At 37.4% G+C, this 19,493-nt stretch overlaps 1 protein-coding gene across 2 annotated transcripts in view; it reads right to left on the reverse strand.

Moving 5' to 3' along the window:
* Positions 1-19,493, reverse strand: part of CCSER1 (coiled-coil serine rich protein 1) — a 1,376,611-nt gene that overhangs the window by 606,572 nt on the left and 750,546 nt on the right. For both annotated transcript variants that reach the window (XM_065907287.1, XM_065907286.1), the window contains exon 9: positions 627-704. In XM_065907287.1, the coding sequence (XP_065763359.1) occupies positions 627-704 (78 nt within the window). The remainder of the gene's footprint in view (positions 1-626; positions 705-19,493) is intronic.

A 19,493-nucleotide genomic window follows, 5' to 3' on the forward strand; every position in this document is an offset into this window, starting at 1 on the left:
GTTTAAGTAGATATTTGAATCAAAGTTTTCTGAAATCATTTAGTGTTCCTGGAAGTCATCTTGTATTAAAACATGTTTTACAATCCTATTTTGACCATTCAACAAATATTTCACATGAAGAAAAAAAAATGCTAACTTTCAATTAAATTACTTTCTGCAGCCCACACCAAAGCCCAAGAACTAAAATAGTACTATAAATTTCTCTGCAAAGTTGTGCTCCCTTTTATGTGCCAGAATATAAAAAATGATGTGCTTGGCCCTTGGTGATTGCAAATATAATAACTTTATTAAACTGTTAATAAATAAATCAGTACTTTCTTAAAAATAAATTGTCTTAGTATTCTAATACATCTCTTGCACATGTCTGCAAATTCACTAATTCAGAAGGCTGTATTAAAGATGTTGGTTTAAAGAAATTAATAAGACATTGGTATGCTAGTCAGTGTCTGTAATTATCTTTTTCAGTTCCAGAAGGTATTTGGGGATTATTTAAGAGCAAAAGATGAATGGTGTACCACTAAATCCTATTAAATCAATGCATGGACACAGCAGCAATAGAAGTAAATAAGCAGTGGAGGTTTGAATACCAATAAAAAAGATAAAAATGGTTTTATATAGCTACTTACATCATAGCCTAGAAATTCAGTTTGTGTGGATTTATCTACTCTCGAAGCAAACGCCTTCTGTAAGTGCTGAACTTTTTCCTGCAGAAAAAAAAAGAGCAAAATCAAAACACATTTTTCTTTTGTAAATCATGTGCTTCTACACTAATATTCCGCCCCCCCATGAAAATTTGATTACTGTACAATTCATGATTGTGCATATATTTTGCTGTGGTGGTGCTTTACTTATCAATTTGAACATTCAGAGGTTTAATTTTCAGGTCATAATAACGTCATCTTTGGCATCTTTTCTTTTAATACAGGAACCACTAAGTCAGAATCATGGCTGAATGCTAGAGATACGCTTTGCTTAAATCCGATATCAATTATGCTAAGTTTTCTATAAGCTACTGTGTCTTCTTTTAATTAAATTGAGAGGATTTTACTGATATAGTTTCAGACTGTTTACATTTAAGATTCAAAACATTTTCAGTAAATACCATCCTATTCCACTTAGTGTATTTTTAATTATTTATTGCTTCTAATTCTCTCCTTCCAAAATCTACAGATTTAGGAATCTGCCATTTAGGGAAGCCTACATGAATCCAACCCTGTTATAATTAAGAGATATAACATATGAACAAAGTTTGGGATTTCCTGTCTCGAATGCAAATATACTAATTCTGGTCTACTAATATGATTGGCTTCCCCTCCCAATGCAGGAGACACAAGAGATTCAGCACAGTCCCTGGGTCAAGAAGATCCTTTGGAGGAGTAAATGGTAACTCACTGCAGTATTCTTGCCTGGAGAATCTCATGGACTGGGAGCCTGGCGGGCTACAGTCCGTAGCATTGCAAAAAAAAGAGATGGACACGACTCAAGAGACTTAGCATGCACACGCGCACAATGTGACTGGGCCTCTGGCTGTAGTGACACATTTATTATTAAATGTGTCACTTAAGTAGAAAATATCTTTGCATATTTATTATAAAGTGTTCACTGTGTCTAGCACAACTCGGAGTGCTGTACTCACATGATCACGCCTCATCTTGGGGTTTTTTACTATGATTACCACCCATTTCAATGAACACTTCAGTCTACAGAGTTTAAGTTATAAAGTTTAACTTGGGTTTCCCAAGAAGTTCATGTGATTCCACTAGATTCTGCCTTTGTCTTAAGTCGATTTAAAGGAAAATTTTGTTTTGTTTTCTTTACTTGGTCAATAAAATAGCTGTATAATATTTTAATGATAAAAACTGATATAACTCATCATTTAATTTTTCTCCAGGAAGAGACAGGAGCCATCACAAACCTCACTAACAATACACAAAACTAATGTTTCCTCTCCTCCCCTTCTCCCCTCAGGGAACTGCTCCCTTTCTCTTCCTTTCCCTCTTCTTAAGAAATACTCTTTCCCTTAAATTCACTTAAAAGTGAACACTCTCTCTTTCCCTTAAATCCTTCCTAAGATATGCAAGTTATCCAAGTTGGTTAACAAAATCCATACATAATTTAGGTAAACATAATTTGACACTGATATGTATTAAAAAATACTTTATGGATTATTAATGGCCAAACTTTCTAACGTTCCTTGTGCAAAACTTCTAGAGCTGCTATTCAGACAACAGTGAAATAGAGATCAGATAATCTAAGACGTATTATGTAAAGGGATGGTTTTCATTTTTTGAAAAGGATAAGTGAAAATGTGGCCACTTTTTCCAATATACATTTAAAATGAGAATTATCAAGTTGTGCTTATTTAGACTCCTATTAGAATGCTGGGAGAGAACAAAAAAGTAGTAACATGTAAGGAACCAATAACATTTGCTGTCACTGAATGGCTGTTTGGAAAAAAATTAGCCACTTGGAGTGGAAGTGATACGGGGTCTCTCTCAGGCAATGACATTTGTAAATATTTAGAAGTGAGCAAGACCCTGACAAAGATAAACATATAAACAGCTACTAGTTCAACTTCAGTTGAACTTGCCTACAGTTCAAACTTGCCTAAGGAGAGACAATGAAAGGGACCATAGAAAGAAATGAGACTGTGGCAAATCAAGTCCATGACAGAGAGCATAGAATTCTATATCAAAGGATTTTAGGTTTATTTTAATTTTTCAAATATAATTTTGGAAATGAAATGAAAGGCCAAATAATATTTTAATTAAATTACCACAGAACTTATTTAAATACTTCCTTTCACCTTATATAAAAGAATTAGAAGGAAGCAACCTGGAGAAAAGAAACATTTGAAGCACATTAAAATTTATTTTTCTGGACCATCAATTAATTCCCACATGCATGTGATTTAATGTAGCTTTCTTTCAATATTTTTCTATGCAAGCAAACAACTCAATTTCTTCTTCCAGATTCTCTCAGAAGGACAAAGGAGTATTAAAACAATTCAATTTTTAGCAGATATATTTTACAAGTAACAAAACCCCAGACAGACAAAATAGGTAATTGTCTTTAAGTTGTCCTTTCCAAGGAATGAAAGTACCAGTATTTATTAAATTGTGTTTAATTGTATAAAATTTAATATTAAATTGTGTTTATTAAACTATAAACACACCCTTTTAAAAATTCTGATTCATAAAATATATGCTTATTAAATAGAATTAACAAATAACTATTAAATTCTATAGAAAAAGTAAGCAAAATAGGATGAAAAAGAGTAATTTTATTATGTATATTTTTTATTATTTTACACTGATGACTTATATGACTTTTGAATATGTGGAGGTGTTGAATTTTACAGAACATTGCTATATGAATAAAAATATATAACAGTTTTCTCTCCAAATTTTTGATTAATCTCATCTAACACCAAGAGTAATACAATATCTGTATATTAAAATCAGCTACCATAAATGATGTTTATAAACCAAAGAAAACATACTTAGTTTACAAACTTGCCAAAGTAGTTGTTTATATTCACACTTTCCTCTACTTCTATAATCTTTCAGTTCAGTTCAGCTCAGTCACTCAGTCGTGTCCGACTCTTTGCGACCCCATGAATCGCAGCACGCCAGGCCTCCCTGTCCATCACCAACTCCCAGAGTTTACTCAAACTCATGTCCATCGAGTCGGTGACGCCATCCAGCCATCTCATCCTCTGTCGTCCAATTTTCCTACTGCCCTCAACCCCTCCGAGCATCAGGGTCTTTTCCAATGAGTCAACTCTTCGCATGAGGTTTACCACTACATTAACAGAATATAGTTACATGCCAAGCACTGGCATCAAGTAATTTATATGAATCCTCTCAAGAATGTACAATGTTATTATCTCTTCTCAAAAAAACAGGAAATTGGTCCTTAGTAAGTTGAAATTGTTGCTAAAGGTCACATAGGCTATTAAGTGAAAGAGGCAAGTTGGAAAACCTTTATCTCTCTTTAAAATCTGGTGTCCTTTCTAAAAAGATATTCTGACTCAGAAAAGCTGCAAGTGTTATTGCTGCTTCCACTTCACATATACAAGGACACATACCAAATGCGTAGTCACTATACAGCTAGTATGAAAATATAAACTGCCTTTGCTCTTCATCCTGCCTAAATGCTCTAATGATTCCACTAAGTTATTCTGCTGTACTGTAAAGACAGTTTAAGTACACTAGATGGTGATTGCAGCCATGAAATTAAAAGACACTTACTCCTTGGAAAAAAGTTATGACCAACCTAGACAGCATATTAAAAAGCAGAGATGTTACTTTTCCAACAAAGGTCCATCTAGTCAAAGCTATGGTTTTTCCAGTAGTCACGTATGGATGTGAGAGTTGGACTATAAAGAAAGCTGAGCGCCGAAGAATTGATGCTTTTGAACTGTGGAGTCAGAAAAGACTCTTGAGAGTCCCTTGGACTTCAAGGAGATCCAACCTGTCAATCCTAAAGGAAATCAGTCCTGAATATTCATTGGTAGGACTGATGTTGAAGCTGAAACTCCAATACTTTGGCCACCTGATGCGAAGAACTGCTCATTGGAAAAGACCCTGATGCTGGGAGAGATTGAAGGCCAGAGGAGAACGGGACAACAGAGGATGAGATGGTTGGATGGCATCACTGACTTGATGGACACGAGTTTGAGTAATCTCTGGGAATTGATGATGGACAGGGAAGCCTGGCATGCTCTAGTCCATGGGGTTGCAAAGAGTCGGACACAACTGAGCAACAGAATTGATCTGAGGACTTATCAGCTTATTTCCTTTAAGAGCTACGATTCCACAAAATACCCATTATTATAACCAACAAGGCATTTGGAACATGAGTCAGGAATAAAACAATAAAGTTTATGCAGAGTTATAACACAAAACTGAAAGATGTAAAAATGCAAATTGAAAACTAAATGGTGAATGGCATTAAGTTCTTTAAAAATAGGATTAGTTCAAGCAGGATATTCTAAAAGTATATTCTGCTTAAGTTGTGAAAATCATTTCTGGTGTATGTTTTACGCATTGGCCAGTCATAGATCATAAAAAAGTATAATAGGTACCATTGATAAATGTGTATTTTTGCACTTTCACATGTGCACATGCAAGCACATGTCACTGGGGAGGAACTGAGAAGGAGAAAATGTGATTTAAAAAAAGATAAAATAATCAAAAAGCTAGTAAACTTGGCTCTTGTTCAGATTCAATAGAGAAATTAAAAAAAACTGCACAGGCAAGTGAAGTTAAGACAATCTGACATCACAACAGCTTTACAACAATTCCTAAAGGACTCTCAACAAGAAAGGCCACGGCTAGAAACAGAAGCATCACAAATGTGAAAGATCAACAGGAAGGGCAAACATACAATAAAAGTAAGAAATCATCCGCAAACAAGCACAGAATCAAACCAGCAACTGTCAAGTGAGCACAAGTTCAGGATACAGTAAGACCCTTACATACGAATAGTTCCATTCTAAGAGCAAATTTATATGTTCAGTTTATTCTTAAGTCCCACAAAGTTATTTTAGGTACCCAGCTAACATAATCATCTATATAGCATTGTATTGTGATAAGTTTATAATGATTTTCACACAAATAAAAAACAGAAAAATAAAGAGTACATCTTTAATCTTACAGTATAGCACCTTGAAAGGTACACTAGTATAGAACATCAGCTGGGATACAGGGAGGGGCATCAAGTGAACAAGCAAGAAGAACTGCTGACTGGAGGAGGGAGAAGAGGTGGAAGATGTTAGAGCTGAAGGGTTGTCAGTGACAGGAGATGGAGGCTAAGCTGCAATCCTACTCATGACTGACATTGATGACACAAGCTCCAGTTTCTTGCTAGATTTAATTCTATCTATCTCTTGCTTCTGGACATTCTGAACTTGAGATAAAGATACTGTAGTCCTGTATTCTACACAGTATTGTGCAATAAAGGACACAAAAGCACCACCAGTTGTAGAGGATGCATGCACATGACCATGTATGCCAGACATACAAACTAGCTCACGTGATTTGACACATAAAGAAACATTCACATCTTTGAACATTTGCAACTTGAAGGTGTGTATGTAGGGGACATACTGTGTTGAAAATGCATTTGAAATTAAGAGACCAGAAACTGAAAACTTGTTAGCTGCTATATTAAATACATAGACTGGTCTATCAAAACCTCATGGGAATCACAAGCCAAAAATCTACAATAGATACATACACAAAAAAGAAAGTGATCCAAACACAAAATGGCAATAAGGACATACATCTCCATAATTACCTTAAGTGTAAAGGGATTAAGTGCTCCAACTAAAAGATACAGGCTGGCTAAATAGATACAAAAAACAAGACCCACATATATGCTGTCTACAAGAGACCTACTTCAGATCTTGGGACATATACAGACTGAAAGTGAAAAAAAAAGGAAAAAGATGTTCTGTGTAAACAGAAATCAAAAGAAAGCTGGAACAGCAATACTCATACCAGGCAAAATAGACTTTAAAATAAAGACTGTCATAAGAGACAAAAAAGGACAGGTCATAATGACCAAAGCATCAAGCTAAGAAAACCTAGGGGAAAAAAAAAAACACACAACTTTACAATCTGTATGGAAACACAAAAGACCCTGAATAGCCAAAGAGATCTTAAGAAAAAACAAAGACGGAGGAATCAGGCTCCCTGACTTCAGACTATATCACAAAGTTAGAGCAATAAAAATAGTATGGTATTGGCACAAAAGGGGAATATAGATCAATAGAACAGGATAGAAAGCCCAGAAATAAATTCATCCACTTATGGTCCATTCATTTGTGACAGAGAAGGCAGGAACATATAATGGAGAAAAGTCAGTCTCTTCACGTAGTGGTGCTGGGAAAACTGGGCAGGTACATGTAAAAGAATGAAATTAGAACATTTTCTAACACAATACACAAAAATAAACCCAAAATGAATTAAAGACGTAAATGTAAGCCCAGATAATATAAAATTTCTATAGAAAAATATAGACAGAACATACTTTGACATAATTGCAACAAAAGCTCTTTGGATCCACCTCCTAGAAGAGTCAAAGTAAAAATAAAAATATCAAGTGGAGCCTAATTAAACTCAAAGGCTTTTCACAGCAAAGGGAACCATAAACAAGACCAAAAGACAACACACAGAATGGAGGAAAGTGTTTCCAAACAATGCGACCGACAGGTATAAATCTACAAAATTAACAAACAGTTCATGTAGCTCAATATGAAGTAAACAAAGAAGTGAGCAGAAGGTCTAAATAGACATTTCTCCAAAGAAGACATACAGATGTCCAAAAGGCACATGAAAAGACGTCAACATTGTTACTAGAGAAATGCAAATCAAAACTACAGTGAAGAATGACTTCACACTGGTCAGAATGGCAATTATCATAAAGTCTACAAATAATAAATGATGGAGAGGGTGTGGTGGAAAGAAAATCCTCCTCCATTGTTGGTGGGAATGTAAACTGGCACAATCACTATGGAGAGCAGAATGGGAGCTCCTCAAAAAACTAAAACTAGAACTACCATATAACACATCTATCCCACTCCTGGGTGTATATCCAAGAAGATCATAACTCAAAAAGTTGTATGCACTCCTATGTTCATTCCAGCATTATTTACAATAGCCAAGACATGGGAAAAAACGTTCATGCCCATCAACAGAGGAACAGATAAAGAAAGAAGATTCAATGTGTTTGTATATATATGTGTGTGTATACACACACAACAATTTTAACCAGAAGAAAAGAATGGAATAAGGCCATTTGCAGTCACATGGATAAACCTAGAGATAATCAAGTAAGTAACTGAGACAATGAGTCAAGTAACTGAGACAAAGACAATTATCATGGTATCACTTACATGTGGAATTTAAAAAAAATGATATGTATGGATTTGTCTACAAAACAAAAATAGATTGAGAAACTTCAAAAACAAATTTATGGTTACCAAACTGGAAAGGCATGGAGGCAGGATAAATTAGGGATTTGGAATTAACATTACATACTACTAATATAAAATAGAAAACCAACAAGGACTTTACTGTATACCATAGAAAACTCTGTTCAATATTCTGTAATAAGCTAAATGGGGCAAGAATCTGAAAAGGACTGGATATGCATATATGTGTATAACTGAACAACTCTGCCATACACCTGAACTAATACAACATTGTAAATCAAATATACCCCAATATAAAACAAAAAAATTAAATTTACAAATAAATTAATATGCAAAAAAGGAAATTTACTCTTATTAAATTAACAAAGGTTGGTACAGGAAATACATGTAATTGTGATTATGATTGGAATAGATTAGGATAATTAGTCAGTTTAATTCCACTAGGGGATTAAAGACAGAAAGAAATTTAAAGGAGACTGTTGTAAGTTAATGACAACTCAAGAAAAGAATCCCTAGCAACAACCTACACTACCTTGAAGGGAGACAGATATATCCAAGTGCCAAACACACTCAAGCCACAAATCCTGATAATTGAAAAAACAAGAGTAGCATTTCTGCATGCCAAGACAGAAGCCAACACCCTCCTCCAACAACACCAGAAACAATGCTACACATGGACATCACCAGATGGTCAATACTGAAATAAGATTGATTATATTCTTTGCAGTTGAAGATGGAGGAGCTCTATACAGTCAGCAAGAAGGAGACTAGGAACTGACTGTGGCTCAGATGATGAAATACTTATTGCAAAATTCACACTTAAATTGAAGAAAGTAGGAAAAACTACGAGACCATTCAGGTATGACTTAAATCAAATCCTTTATGATTATACAGTGGAAGTGACATATAGATTTAAGGGATTAGACCTGATAGAGTGCCTGAAGAACAATGGATGGATGATCATGACATTGTATAGGAGGCAGTGATCAAAACCATCCCCAAGAAAAAGAAATGCAAAAAAAACCAAAATGACTGTCTGAGGAGCCCTTACAGATTGCTGAGAAAAGAAGAGAAGTGAAAGGCAAAGGAGAAAAGGAAAGATATACCCATCTGAATACAGACTTCCAAAGAATAGCAAGGAGAGATAAGAAAACCTTACTAAGTAAACAATACAAAGAAATAAGAGGAAAACAATAGAATGGGAAAGACTAGAGATCTCTTCAAGAAAATTAGAGCTACCAAGGGAACATTTCATGCAAAGATGGGCACAACAAAGGACAAAAATGTTATGAACCTAACAAAGCAGAAGATACAGGAGAGGTAGCACTAACACAGAGAACAATACAAAAAAAATATCTTCAAGACCCAGGGAACCATGATGGTGTGATTATTCACCTAGAGCCAGACATCCTGGAGTGTGAAGTCAAGTGGGTCTTAGGAAGCAACAGTACAAACAAAGATAGTGGAGGTGACGGAAGGCCAGCTGAGCTATTTCAAATCCTAAAAGATGACACTGCTAAAGAAAGTACTGCACTCAATATGCCAGCAAATTTGGAAAACTTAGCAGTGGCCACAGGACTGGAAAAGGTCAGTTATCACTCCAATCCTAAAGAAAGGCAATGCCAAAGAATGTTCAAACTACCTCACAATCGCACTCATTTCACATGCTAACAAAGTAATGCTCAAAATTCTCCAAGCCAGGCTTTAACTGTACATGAACTGAAAACTTCCAGATGTTCAACCTGGATTTAGAAAAGGCAGAGGAATCAGAGATCAAATTGCCAACAATCTGTTGGATCACAGAAAAAGGAAGAGAATTCCAGAAAAAATATCCACTTCCGCTTCATTGACTATGCTAAAGTCTTTGACTGTGTGGGTCACAACAAACTGGAAAATTCTTAAAGAGATGGGAATACCAGACCACCTTACCTTTCTCCTGAGAAATCTGTATGTAGGTCAAGAAGCAACAGATAGAAACAGACATGGAACAACAGTCTGGTTCAAAGTCAGGAAAGGAGTACCTCAAGGCTTTATACTGTCACCCTACTTATTTAACTTATATTCAGAGTACATCATACAAAATTTGGGCTGGATGAAGCATAAGCTGGAATCAAGATTGCCAGGAGAAATATGAACAACCTCAGATATGCAGATGACACCACCCTTATGGCAGAAAGCAAAGAGGAAATAAAGAGCCTCTTGATGAAGGTGAAAGAGGAGAATGAAAAGGCTGGCTTAAAATCCAACATTCAATAAATGAAGATGACGGAATCTGGTCCCATCATTTTATGGCAAATAGATGGGGAAACAATGGAAACAGTGACAGACTTTCTTGGGTTCCAAAATCACTGCAGGTGGTGACTGCAGCCATGAAATTAAAAGACACTTGTTCCTTAGACAAAAAGCTATGACAAACCTCGGCAGCATATTAAAAAGCAGAGACTGCTGGGAAAACTGGTCAACCACTTGTAAAAGAATGAAACTAGAACACTTCCTAACACCATACACAAAAATAAACTCAAAATGGATTAAAGATCTAAATGTAAGACCAGAAACTATAAAACTCCTAGAGGAGAACATAGGCAAAACACTCTCCAACATAAATCACAGCAAGATCTTCTATGACCCACCTCACAGAATATTGGAAATAAAAGCAAAAATAAACAAATGGGACCTAATGAAAATTAAAAGCTTTTGCACAACAAAGGAAACTATAAGTAAGGTGAAAAGACAGCCCTCAGATTGGGAGAAAATAATAACAAATGAGGAAACAGACAAAGGATTAATCTCAAAAATATACAAGCAACTCCGGAAGCTCAATTCCAGAAAAATAAACGACCCAATCAAAAAATGGGCCAAAGAACTAAACAGACATTTCTCCAAAGAAGACATACAGATGGCTAACAAACACATGAAAAGATGCTCAACATCACTCATTATCAGAGAAATGCAAATCAAAACCACAATGAGGTACCATTACACGCCAGTCAGGATGGCTGCTATCCAAAAGTCTACAAGCAATAAATGCTGGAGAGGGTGTGGAGAAAAGGGAACCCTCTTACACTGTTGGTGGGAATGCAAACTAGTACAGCCACTATGGAAAACAGTGTGGAGATTTCTTAAAAAACTGGAAATAGAACTGCCATATGACCCAGCAATACCACTTCTGGGCATACACACTGAGGAATCCAGATCTGAAAGAGACACGTGCACCCCAATGTTCATCGCAGCACTGTTTATAATAGCCAGGACATGGAAGCAACCTAGATGCCCATCAGCAGATGAATGGATAAGGAAGCTGTGGTACATATATACCATGGAATATTATTCAGCCGTTAAAAAGAATTCATTTGAATCAGTTCTAATGAGATGGATGAAACTGGAGCCCATTATACAGAGTGAAGTAAGCCAGAAAGATAAAGAACATTACAGTATACTAACACATATATACGGAATTTAGATAGATGGTAGTGATAACCCTATATGCAAAACAGAAAAAGAGACACAGAAGTACAGAACAGACTTTTGAACTCTGGGGGAGAACGTGAGGGTGGGATGTTTTGAAAGAACAGCATGTATATTATCTATGGTGAAACAGACCACCAGCCCTGGTGGGATGCATGAGTCAAGTGCTCGGGCCTGGTGCACTGGGAGGACCCTGAGGAGTCGGGTGGAGAGGGAGGTGGGAGGGGGGATCGGGATGGGGAATACGTGTAACTATATGGCTGATTCATGTCAATGTATGACAAAACCCACTGAAATGTTGTGAAGTGATTGGCCTCCAACTAATAAAATAATATTTAAAAAAAAAAAAAAAAAGCAGAGACATCACTTTGCCAACAAAGGTCTGTATTGTCAAAGCTATGGTTTTTCCAGTAGTCATGTGTGGATATAAGAGTTGGACCATAAAGAAGGCTGAATGCTGAAAAATTGATGCTTTTGAACTGTGGTGTTGGAAAAGACTCTTGAGAGTCCCTTGGATTGCAAGATCAAAGCAGTCAATCCAAAAGGAAACAAACCCTGAATATTCATCAGAAGGACTGATGCTGAAGCTGAAGCTCCAATACTCAAAACCTGAGATTAATTACTAGATTTTAGTAATTTTTATCACCCTTTTATACATATGATTTAAATAGTGCCACAACAGTCCTGGTTAAAGCACAGAAGATAAAAAAAGGAGGAGTGCGTGCATGCTCAGTCGTGTAAAGAGTCTTTGAGACCTCATGATCTGTAGTCCACCAGGCTCATACGTCCACAGAATTTTCCAGGCAAGAATACTGGATTGGATTGCCATTTCCTACAACCAGGGGATCTTCTCAACCCAAAAACTAAGATCACATCTTCTGTGTCTGCTGCATTGACAGGGTGGTTGTTTTACCACTCAGCTACCTGGGAAGCACCATATAAGATTGAAGGAGAAATCAATGATTTAATCCTTGATGTCTGCTCAAGAATGAGGAAGAATATGGTCTTCTCCCCTCCCCATTTTTCCTTTGATTATACAAATGTAGCCCCCTTGGTTCCTGGGGTTGCTGTGCTTTCATGCCAGCCCACTTGTATCTCTCACAAGCATGCTCTGCTAATAAGTTCACTCTTTGTCTATCACTTTGCCTCACACTGAATTCCTTCTGTGACAAAATGAAAGAACCCGAGCTTAAGTTCTGACACCAGGTGAGTAGTCTGAATTAAAAGACAGTAGGTTCAAGTCCCCTCCTAGTTAAAGGATCATGGGTTTGAGTCCCAATCTGAGGTTCAGGTGGGTTCAAATCCTACCCAAGGAGGAGTATGGTTTTGATTATAGCCCCATTATATGAACACATACCTGAGGCTGTGTTATTATCCCAAGGTTGCAAAAGAAAGCTTTCCAAAAAATAGGTGTGAATTAGGAAAAGGAATATCTTAAAAATATAAAAACACCACAAAGACTGTTTAAAACAGTATAATCTTAACTTTAGATTCTAAATCATGGATCTAAAGATCAAGTTCAGGGAAAGAAAAAACAATTGAAGGATTAAGACTGACACTCTATAAGAGGAGAAAAGCTAACTTTTAAAATTTAAAGCAATGTAATACAACATAAGAAAATTCACATTATTTGAGTCAAGTTTAAACTAGAATTTGGGTGAATGAAAAAGAATTGAGTCCTTTATAAGATGGTGTTCAGTGTCAATGGATATGCATGTTCAGTTGCTCAGTCATGTTCAAACCTTTGTGAGCCCAAGGACTGTAGCCTGCCTGGCTTCTCTGTCCATGCAGTTTTCCAGGCAAGAATTCTGGAGTGGAATGAAATTTCCCACTCCAGAGGATCTTCCTGACCTGGGGATTGAACCTGCATCTCTCACATCTCCTGCACTGGCAGGCAGATCTTTACCACTATATCACTTGGGAAGCCCGTCAAGGTCAATAAGATTATTTAAATATAAAAAATAAAAATACAAGGAAAGTTACTGGAATTTAATGATGCCAAGTCCAAGGATAAACTCAGGAAAGAAAAAGCAATATTACAGAGCACATTGATTATTTTTACCCACCATTAATGAGGGTGTATCACTAAAGACATCAGCAGGATTATAAACAAATGGTGACCAAGCAAATTAAACCTCTTCACATAGAACATAAAATTTCCTGGAACTGTCAAGAAGATATTAAAATATTTTCTTTTTTGGTTACAGAAAATTGCTAACATTAATAAACTGTAGGGAGAGTAACATCAAGAATCCCTATGTACTCACTACCCACTTTCAACAACAGAGACTGGAATTTAAATAAGAAGGGTTGACATTGGCTCTATACTTAATAGCTGCACTGGTCAGTATTGTCCTTCAACTTAGACAAGAGAAATTTAGAGAATCCATTGTGGCCATCCATCTGCCATGCTTCTGTCCATGGAGAGAGGATTCTTTCCCTGTGTACAAAATCAAAGCCATGTTTTCCCTTTCAACCATACTCCAGAACCTTTGAATTCATTGCCTGGTTTAGTACATGACCCAGGTTATTCCTCCTGAGGGTCATGAGGCTCTGAAAGGCTGAATCTAGGACAGTAAAAGGCCAGATTAGTCTGGAGCCAAGACTTGCTCTCCACACTGCCAAGTTCCTTCACAGACTGCTAAGGGGTCAAAAAAAAAAAAAAAAAAAAAAAAGAAAGAAACTCTGTAATTTTATCATAGCTTTACAAGTCATTAAAGTGAAAGAAAGTGAAAGTGACGCCCCTCAGTCACGTCAGGATCTTTGCAATCCCATGGACTGTAGCCTACCACTCTCCTCTGTCTATGGGATTCTCCAGGCAAGAGTAGGAAGTGGGTTACCATTTCCTTTTCCAGAGAATCTTCCCGACCCAGGTCTCCCGCATTGTAGGCAGACGCTTTACCCTCTAAGCCATCAGAGAAATCCTCCTTTATTAAACACTGGCTCTTGTGGTCTGGAGCACTCCATCTGCGTCATCCCTGATCCTCAGAGCGGCTCAGGGGTGTGGGTGGTGGGAGGCCAAGGCGCAGAGTCTGCATGCGGGGCCTTCACTGCCGAGCTGAGCCCATTCAGTCCCTGACACCCTGCAAGTGTCCCCAGCTTGTAGGCCCGGGGCCCAAACAAGCAAGCGGAAGCTGGGCTCCCACTCGTTGCCACGGTGGACACCCGCTTCTCACGTGCCTCCTCTCAGCAGGCGCTGTGCTCCTGGCTGACTAACAGCCCCAGTCAGGAGGAGATCACCAAGTGGTACCTGGGCTGGAAGTCCGCGTTCTCGGACCAAGAACCGGCGCCCCGGCCGTCAAGGACAAGTCCAACAAGGCCCCCGACATCACGGACAGGGCGGTGTCCTCCAGCGTCGGTGAGCGGGGCCCCTGGAGGAGGCTCCGAGCACACAAGCCACAGTGAGCTAAGAGTTCAGGCAGCTGTGGGCTCCAGGACACGGAGGTCTCCCCTCTCAGCCCTCCACATCGTTCCTTAGCCAGCGGCTGCTCCCCGGTCTCCTGCGGCTGAGAGGGGCGCTGCTCCTGAGCCGAGGCTCACGTCAGCCGGTCCGCCTCCGTCAGCGCTGCGCCGGCGGCTCTGGTGCGTCTGCCCAGCCTGAGCTGGGTGGCCACCCTGACACTAAGGGCGTAACGCGTCATCTTTCCTCCCCCACACGGAGCGCAGGAAGGACTTCCATTACGACGCCATGCAGGGGCAGCGCAGGGCCGAGAGCGTGGCCCAGAGGGGCCTCGGCGTGCCCGCTAGCTCCGTGCCAGTGAACTCCAAGGAGCTCATGGAGACCAAGGCCGAGGAGCAGGACATTGTCTTCATGCCGGTCGTCGGGAAGCGGCAGGAGGGCAAGCAGCTGTCACTAGCAAGGTATATTTATCAAGTTACAAGGCTAGAACTAATTGAGCAGTTTTTAAAGTGTTATTTATAATTTAAATCTTTAGATTTACATTCTGTGGGTCCCCCTTTTGTGTTCTTATCCCGAGTCTCACGAACGTCAGCAGCTGACTGGTTTCTAGGTGCTTCGGATTTTTGGTTATCCTACCTCAGGAAAAGTTTGACAAAGTTGTAGAAAAGGGCAAAGAGTAAAGGGGTTTATTTTATACTGAAATATTTCAAAAATGGGTCAAAAATATAAGGACAGAGTAAATGTCAGTAAACTGATACAGCCCCGGCTCTCCTGGCATTTATTTATTATTCTAACTTCATCTCATACCAGTCTTCTCCTTGAAAAGTGACTCATACTCATCTTCCTTCAGTTGCTTGAGTGAACTAAGATTTTTCACACTTGATTTTTTTTTTCACACTTAAATGTTTAAAATGCTATTTCCTCCATCTGGAAATGATCTTCATATTAGGTGCCTCTACTGCCTTAGATATTTCTTCTTTAAATTAGATCCCCATCTCCAAGTGATTCTCTTTTAATCTCTCGTTTTAAAAATTACATGTCATTCATTTCAATTACTCCATTTATTTGGCTGTTTGCCTGTATTTGTTCTGTCTTCTGCAGTAGCATATAAATTCCTAATAGCAAAGATCGTATCTATTTAGAGCCATATTGACACCACACTGTCTAATGTAGTTTTTGGCACATTCTAGGTGTTGGATCCTTTTTTTTTTTTTTTTAAATAAAGAAGTAGGGAAATGAGAGATGAGGCATGAGGTTTGAGAGGATTCAACGGAGACCATCTGGTGAGCTTGACATACTGCAGAAGCACTGGTTATAGGGAATTTAATATTAGGGACATGACGAGTTCAGTAAAATTTCTGGCATTTGTATGGTATATAAATTTAAGTAGGGACATATTGGAAATGATATATGAACTAAGGAGCTATCCTAGTAATTCTAAGCTGTACAGATTTCTTAAGAGAAAATCAAGGACAGGAAGTAAAAGATAAAAGTGAGGACATTCAAGATTAGGTACAAATGAAATATGCTTCTGAGAACTGATACAGGTAAGAAATATTTTCATGAAGCTTAGATTAGAATTTTTTTTCCCCCCAAGGAAACCTTACATATTCTATCCTTACTCTTTCTTGAATTTTATATCATGGGTAAGAAATAAAGTGAATCCTCCAATGATGGTGATTAAAGGGAAAACATGAATGTAGAAGCAACTTCTATAGGAAATTAGGCCCAGTATATTTTTGATACTTCAACTCCAAACATTCCCTCATTAACACACCCAGTCTAAGACTCACTTTATAATTATCAAGGGACCCTCTGCATTCCCCTGGATTCATCTGCACAAGGGGACTTCTGCTAGAAGCACCCTTCTGACTTCTTTTCCTACCTCTCACTCACTTCTCTCCATTCATAAACTGGTAGGTGACCTTGGGTAAACAAACTTGCTCTCCTCCTTACTGGCATGGTCTGTCTACAGGATGAAATCTCAGCTTGTCCAGACATAAACTTACAAATTCTGGCCCTGTGAGAGAGGTCTGCATTTTTTTCAGCAACTCCAATGGGGCACTTCAGTTCACCTAAGAATGTATTAGATGCTGACATGGCTGCATTCCAAGCCAGATTTGGATTGTATTATATTCTAACTCAATCTCTCTAAATGCTTTATTTTGCAATTAGTTCTGAATTTAGGAAGGCAAAAAAGGATGCTGTTTTGCCCCTTTTAAGGCTCTCTCTCACATATGCACACACACACACACATATTCAACTTGGAAAAGTGGAATTTGAATAAAGTTACTGGGAAGTTCTAGGACTTTTAATAGTGTTGACTAATACAACCTTAATTCAACCTTGAAAATTGTTCCTATTTAAAAAAATATCAATAGAATAGAAATGTGACTGCCTGTACATTGAGATTGACATCTTTGAAAGCATGACAAAAATTCTTCTAACTTTTCCTTGCTTGATATTTTTATTTAGAAGGTCAGCATAAAAGAATACCCTGCCAACTTTATCATTATGGTTTAAAAATTAAGATTCCTGTTTTGAAGAAAAGAGCCCCTTTTCTTCAAAAAAGGGGAATTGTGATCATTTTACTTTATGGTTGGTATTGATTTAATTTTTGTAGATAAAATTCTTATAATAAACTGAGAAGTGACATAAAATTTCTCAAGGAGGTCATTCATTAACAGCAATATGCTGATGACAGCATTCCAGAAAGATAAGTATAAGGGAGACAAGAAGATCGCTGAAGAAGTGCAGAGTCAGCACAGCATTACAGGTTGACAATCAGCTGGGAAACAATAGATGCCATGAATCACACTTCACCAGACACATTGTACACACAGATCAAACTTTACTGGCAAACTCAAGTAATTCTAAACACCATAAAATGACTTATCCTTCAAACTTCCTTCAACATACTCATAAACAAAAGTAAAAATAAAATACAATCCCATAACATATATGTGAACAGCAAAATCTACTAAGACAAAATCTATAGCAAATCTAACAGCACAAGTTTGCTAAGAAGGGATTGTATGTGACTACACCAACTACTTAGCTGCTCTGGATATCTGCTTATTCATCTTTCAACAGAAATAGTATGTAGAAATGGTAAGCTGGGCTTAATTTATTTGAATAAATATTTAATGGATAGCTATAATTTATTAATTCATCCATCAGTAATTATAGCATATTTATGCAAACTATGAGTTCAAGAAATATAAGAATTTTCATATATATTATTTTGTATATTTTATATCTAGAAATAAAGCTATTTCTACAGGATTTTTGGCTAAATGTGCACTACGCGGCATTTTAGAGCTCAGCTCCTTAGTAAAACACCACTTTGCTAGCTGTGCAGCTGGTGGAAGAGGTGAGGGTTCTAGCAAGAAATATGTTTCCATTACTCTAGGAGACAAATCACACACACACACACAATACTCTCACACTTTATGTTAAAGAGTGCTCTGTGAATGTTTGCCTCTAGATGTTTTACAACATCCAGTATTATATTTAGATCTTTAACCCATTTTGAGTTGATTTTTGTGTATGGTGTTAGGTGTTAGAGAATATTCTGATTTCATTCTTCTACATGTAGCTGGTCCAGTTTTCCCAGCACCATTTATTGAATAGATAGTCTTTTCTCCACTATATATTCTTGCCTCATTTGTCACAGATTGACTGTAAGTGCCCGAGTTTATTTCTGGGGTTTCTATCTTGTTTCACTGATCTTTCTGTCTTAATTTTGTGCCAGTGCCATACTCTTGATTACTGTACTTTTGTTGTATGATTCCAAATCAGGGAGCCTGATTTTTCCAGCTCTATTCTTCATCCTCAGCATACTCCTGGATATTCACAACCTTTTGTGTTTCCATACAAACTAACAAACTAAACAATTTTTTTCCCCTAATTTTGTGAAAAATGCCACTGGTAATTTGATGTGCAAACTGTCGTGGGAAGTATGGTCATTTTAACAATATTGATTATTCTAATCCAAGATTAGAGCATATCTTTCCATTTGTTTGTATCATCTTCAATTTCTTTCACTGTCTTATAGTTTTTGGAGTACAGGTTTTTGCATTCTTATGTAGGTTTATTCCTAAGTACATTTTTAAATGCAATGGCAAATGAGAATGTTTCCTTAATTTTTATGATATTTCATTGTCACTGTATATAAACAATAGATTTCTGTATGTTAATTTTGTATCCTGCAACTTTACTGAATTCATTAATGAGGTCTAATATGTATAGTATCTTCTATGTGTAATAGTATCATGTCATAATCTGAAAATAGTAACAGTTTTACTTCCTCCTTTCCAATTTGGATTCCTTTTATTTCTTCTCCTTATGATTTCTGTGCTAGGGCTTCCAAAATTATGTTCGATAAAAAGACAAGAATGGGTATTCTTGTCTTGTTCTTGATCTCAGGGGGAATGTTTCAGCTTTTCATCATTGAGTATGATGTAAGCTGTGGGTCTGTCATATTAGGCCTTTATTATGTTGAGGTAGGTTCCCTAGGCCCACTTTCTGGAGAGTTTTTTTTTTATATAATCATAAATAGCCATTGAATTTTATCAAAAGCTTTTCCTGGTTTTTAATCTTCAGTTTACTAATGTGGGGAATCATACTGATTGATTTGAGGATGCTGAAAAAATACTTGCATCCCTGGGTAAATTTCCCTTGATC

This window comes from Muntiacus reevesi, chromosome 16 (genome assembly GCF_963930625.1).
Source record: "Muntiacus reevesi chromosome 16, mMunRee1.1, whole genome shotgun sequence".
Classification (NCBI taxonomy): domain Eukaryota; kingdom Metazoa; phylum Chordata; class Mammalia; order Artiodactyla; family Cervidae; genus Muntiacus; species Muntiacus reevesi.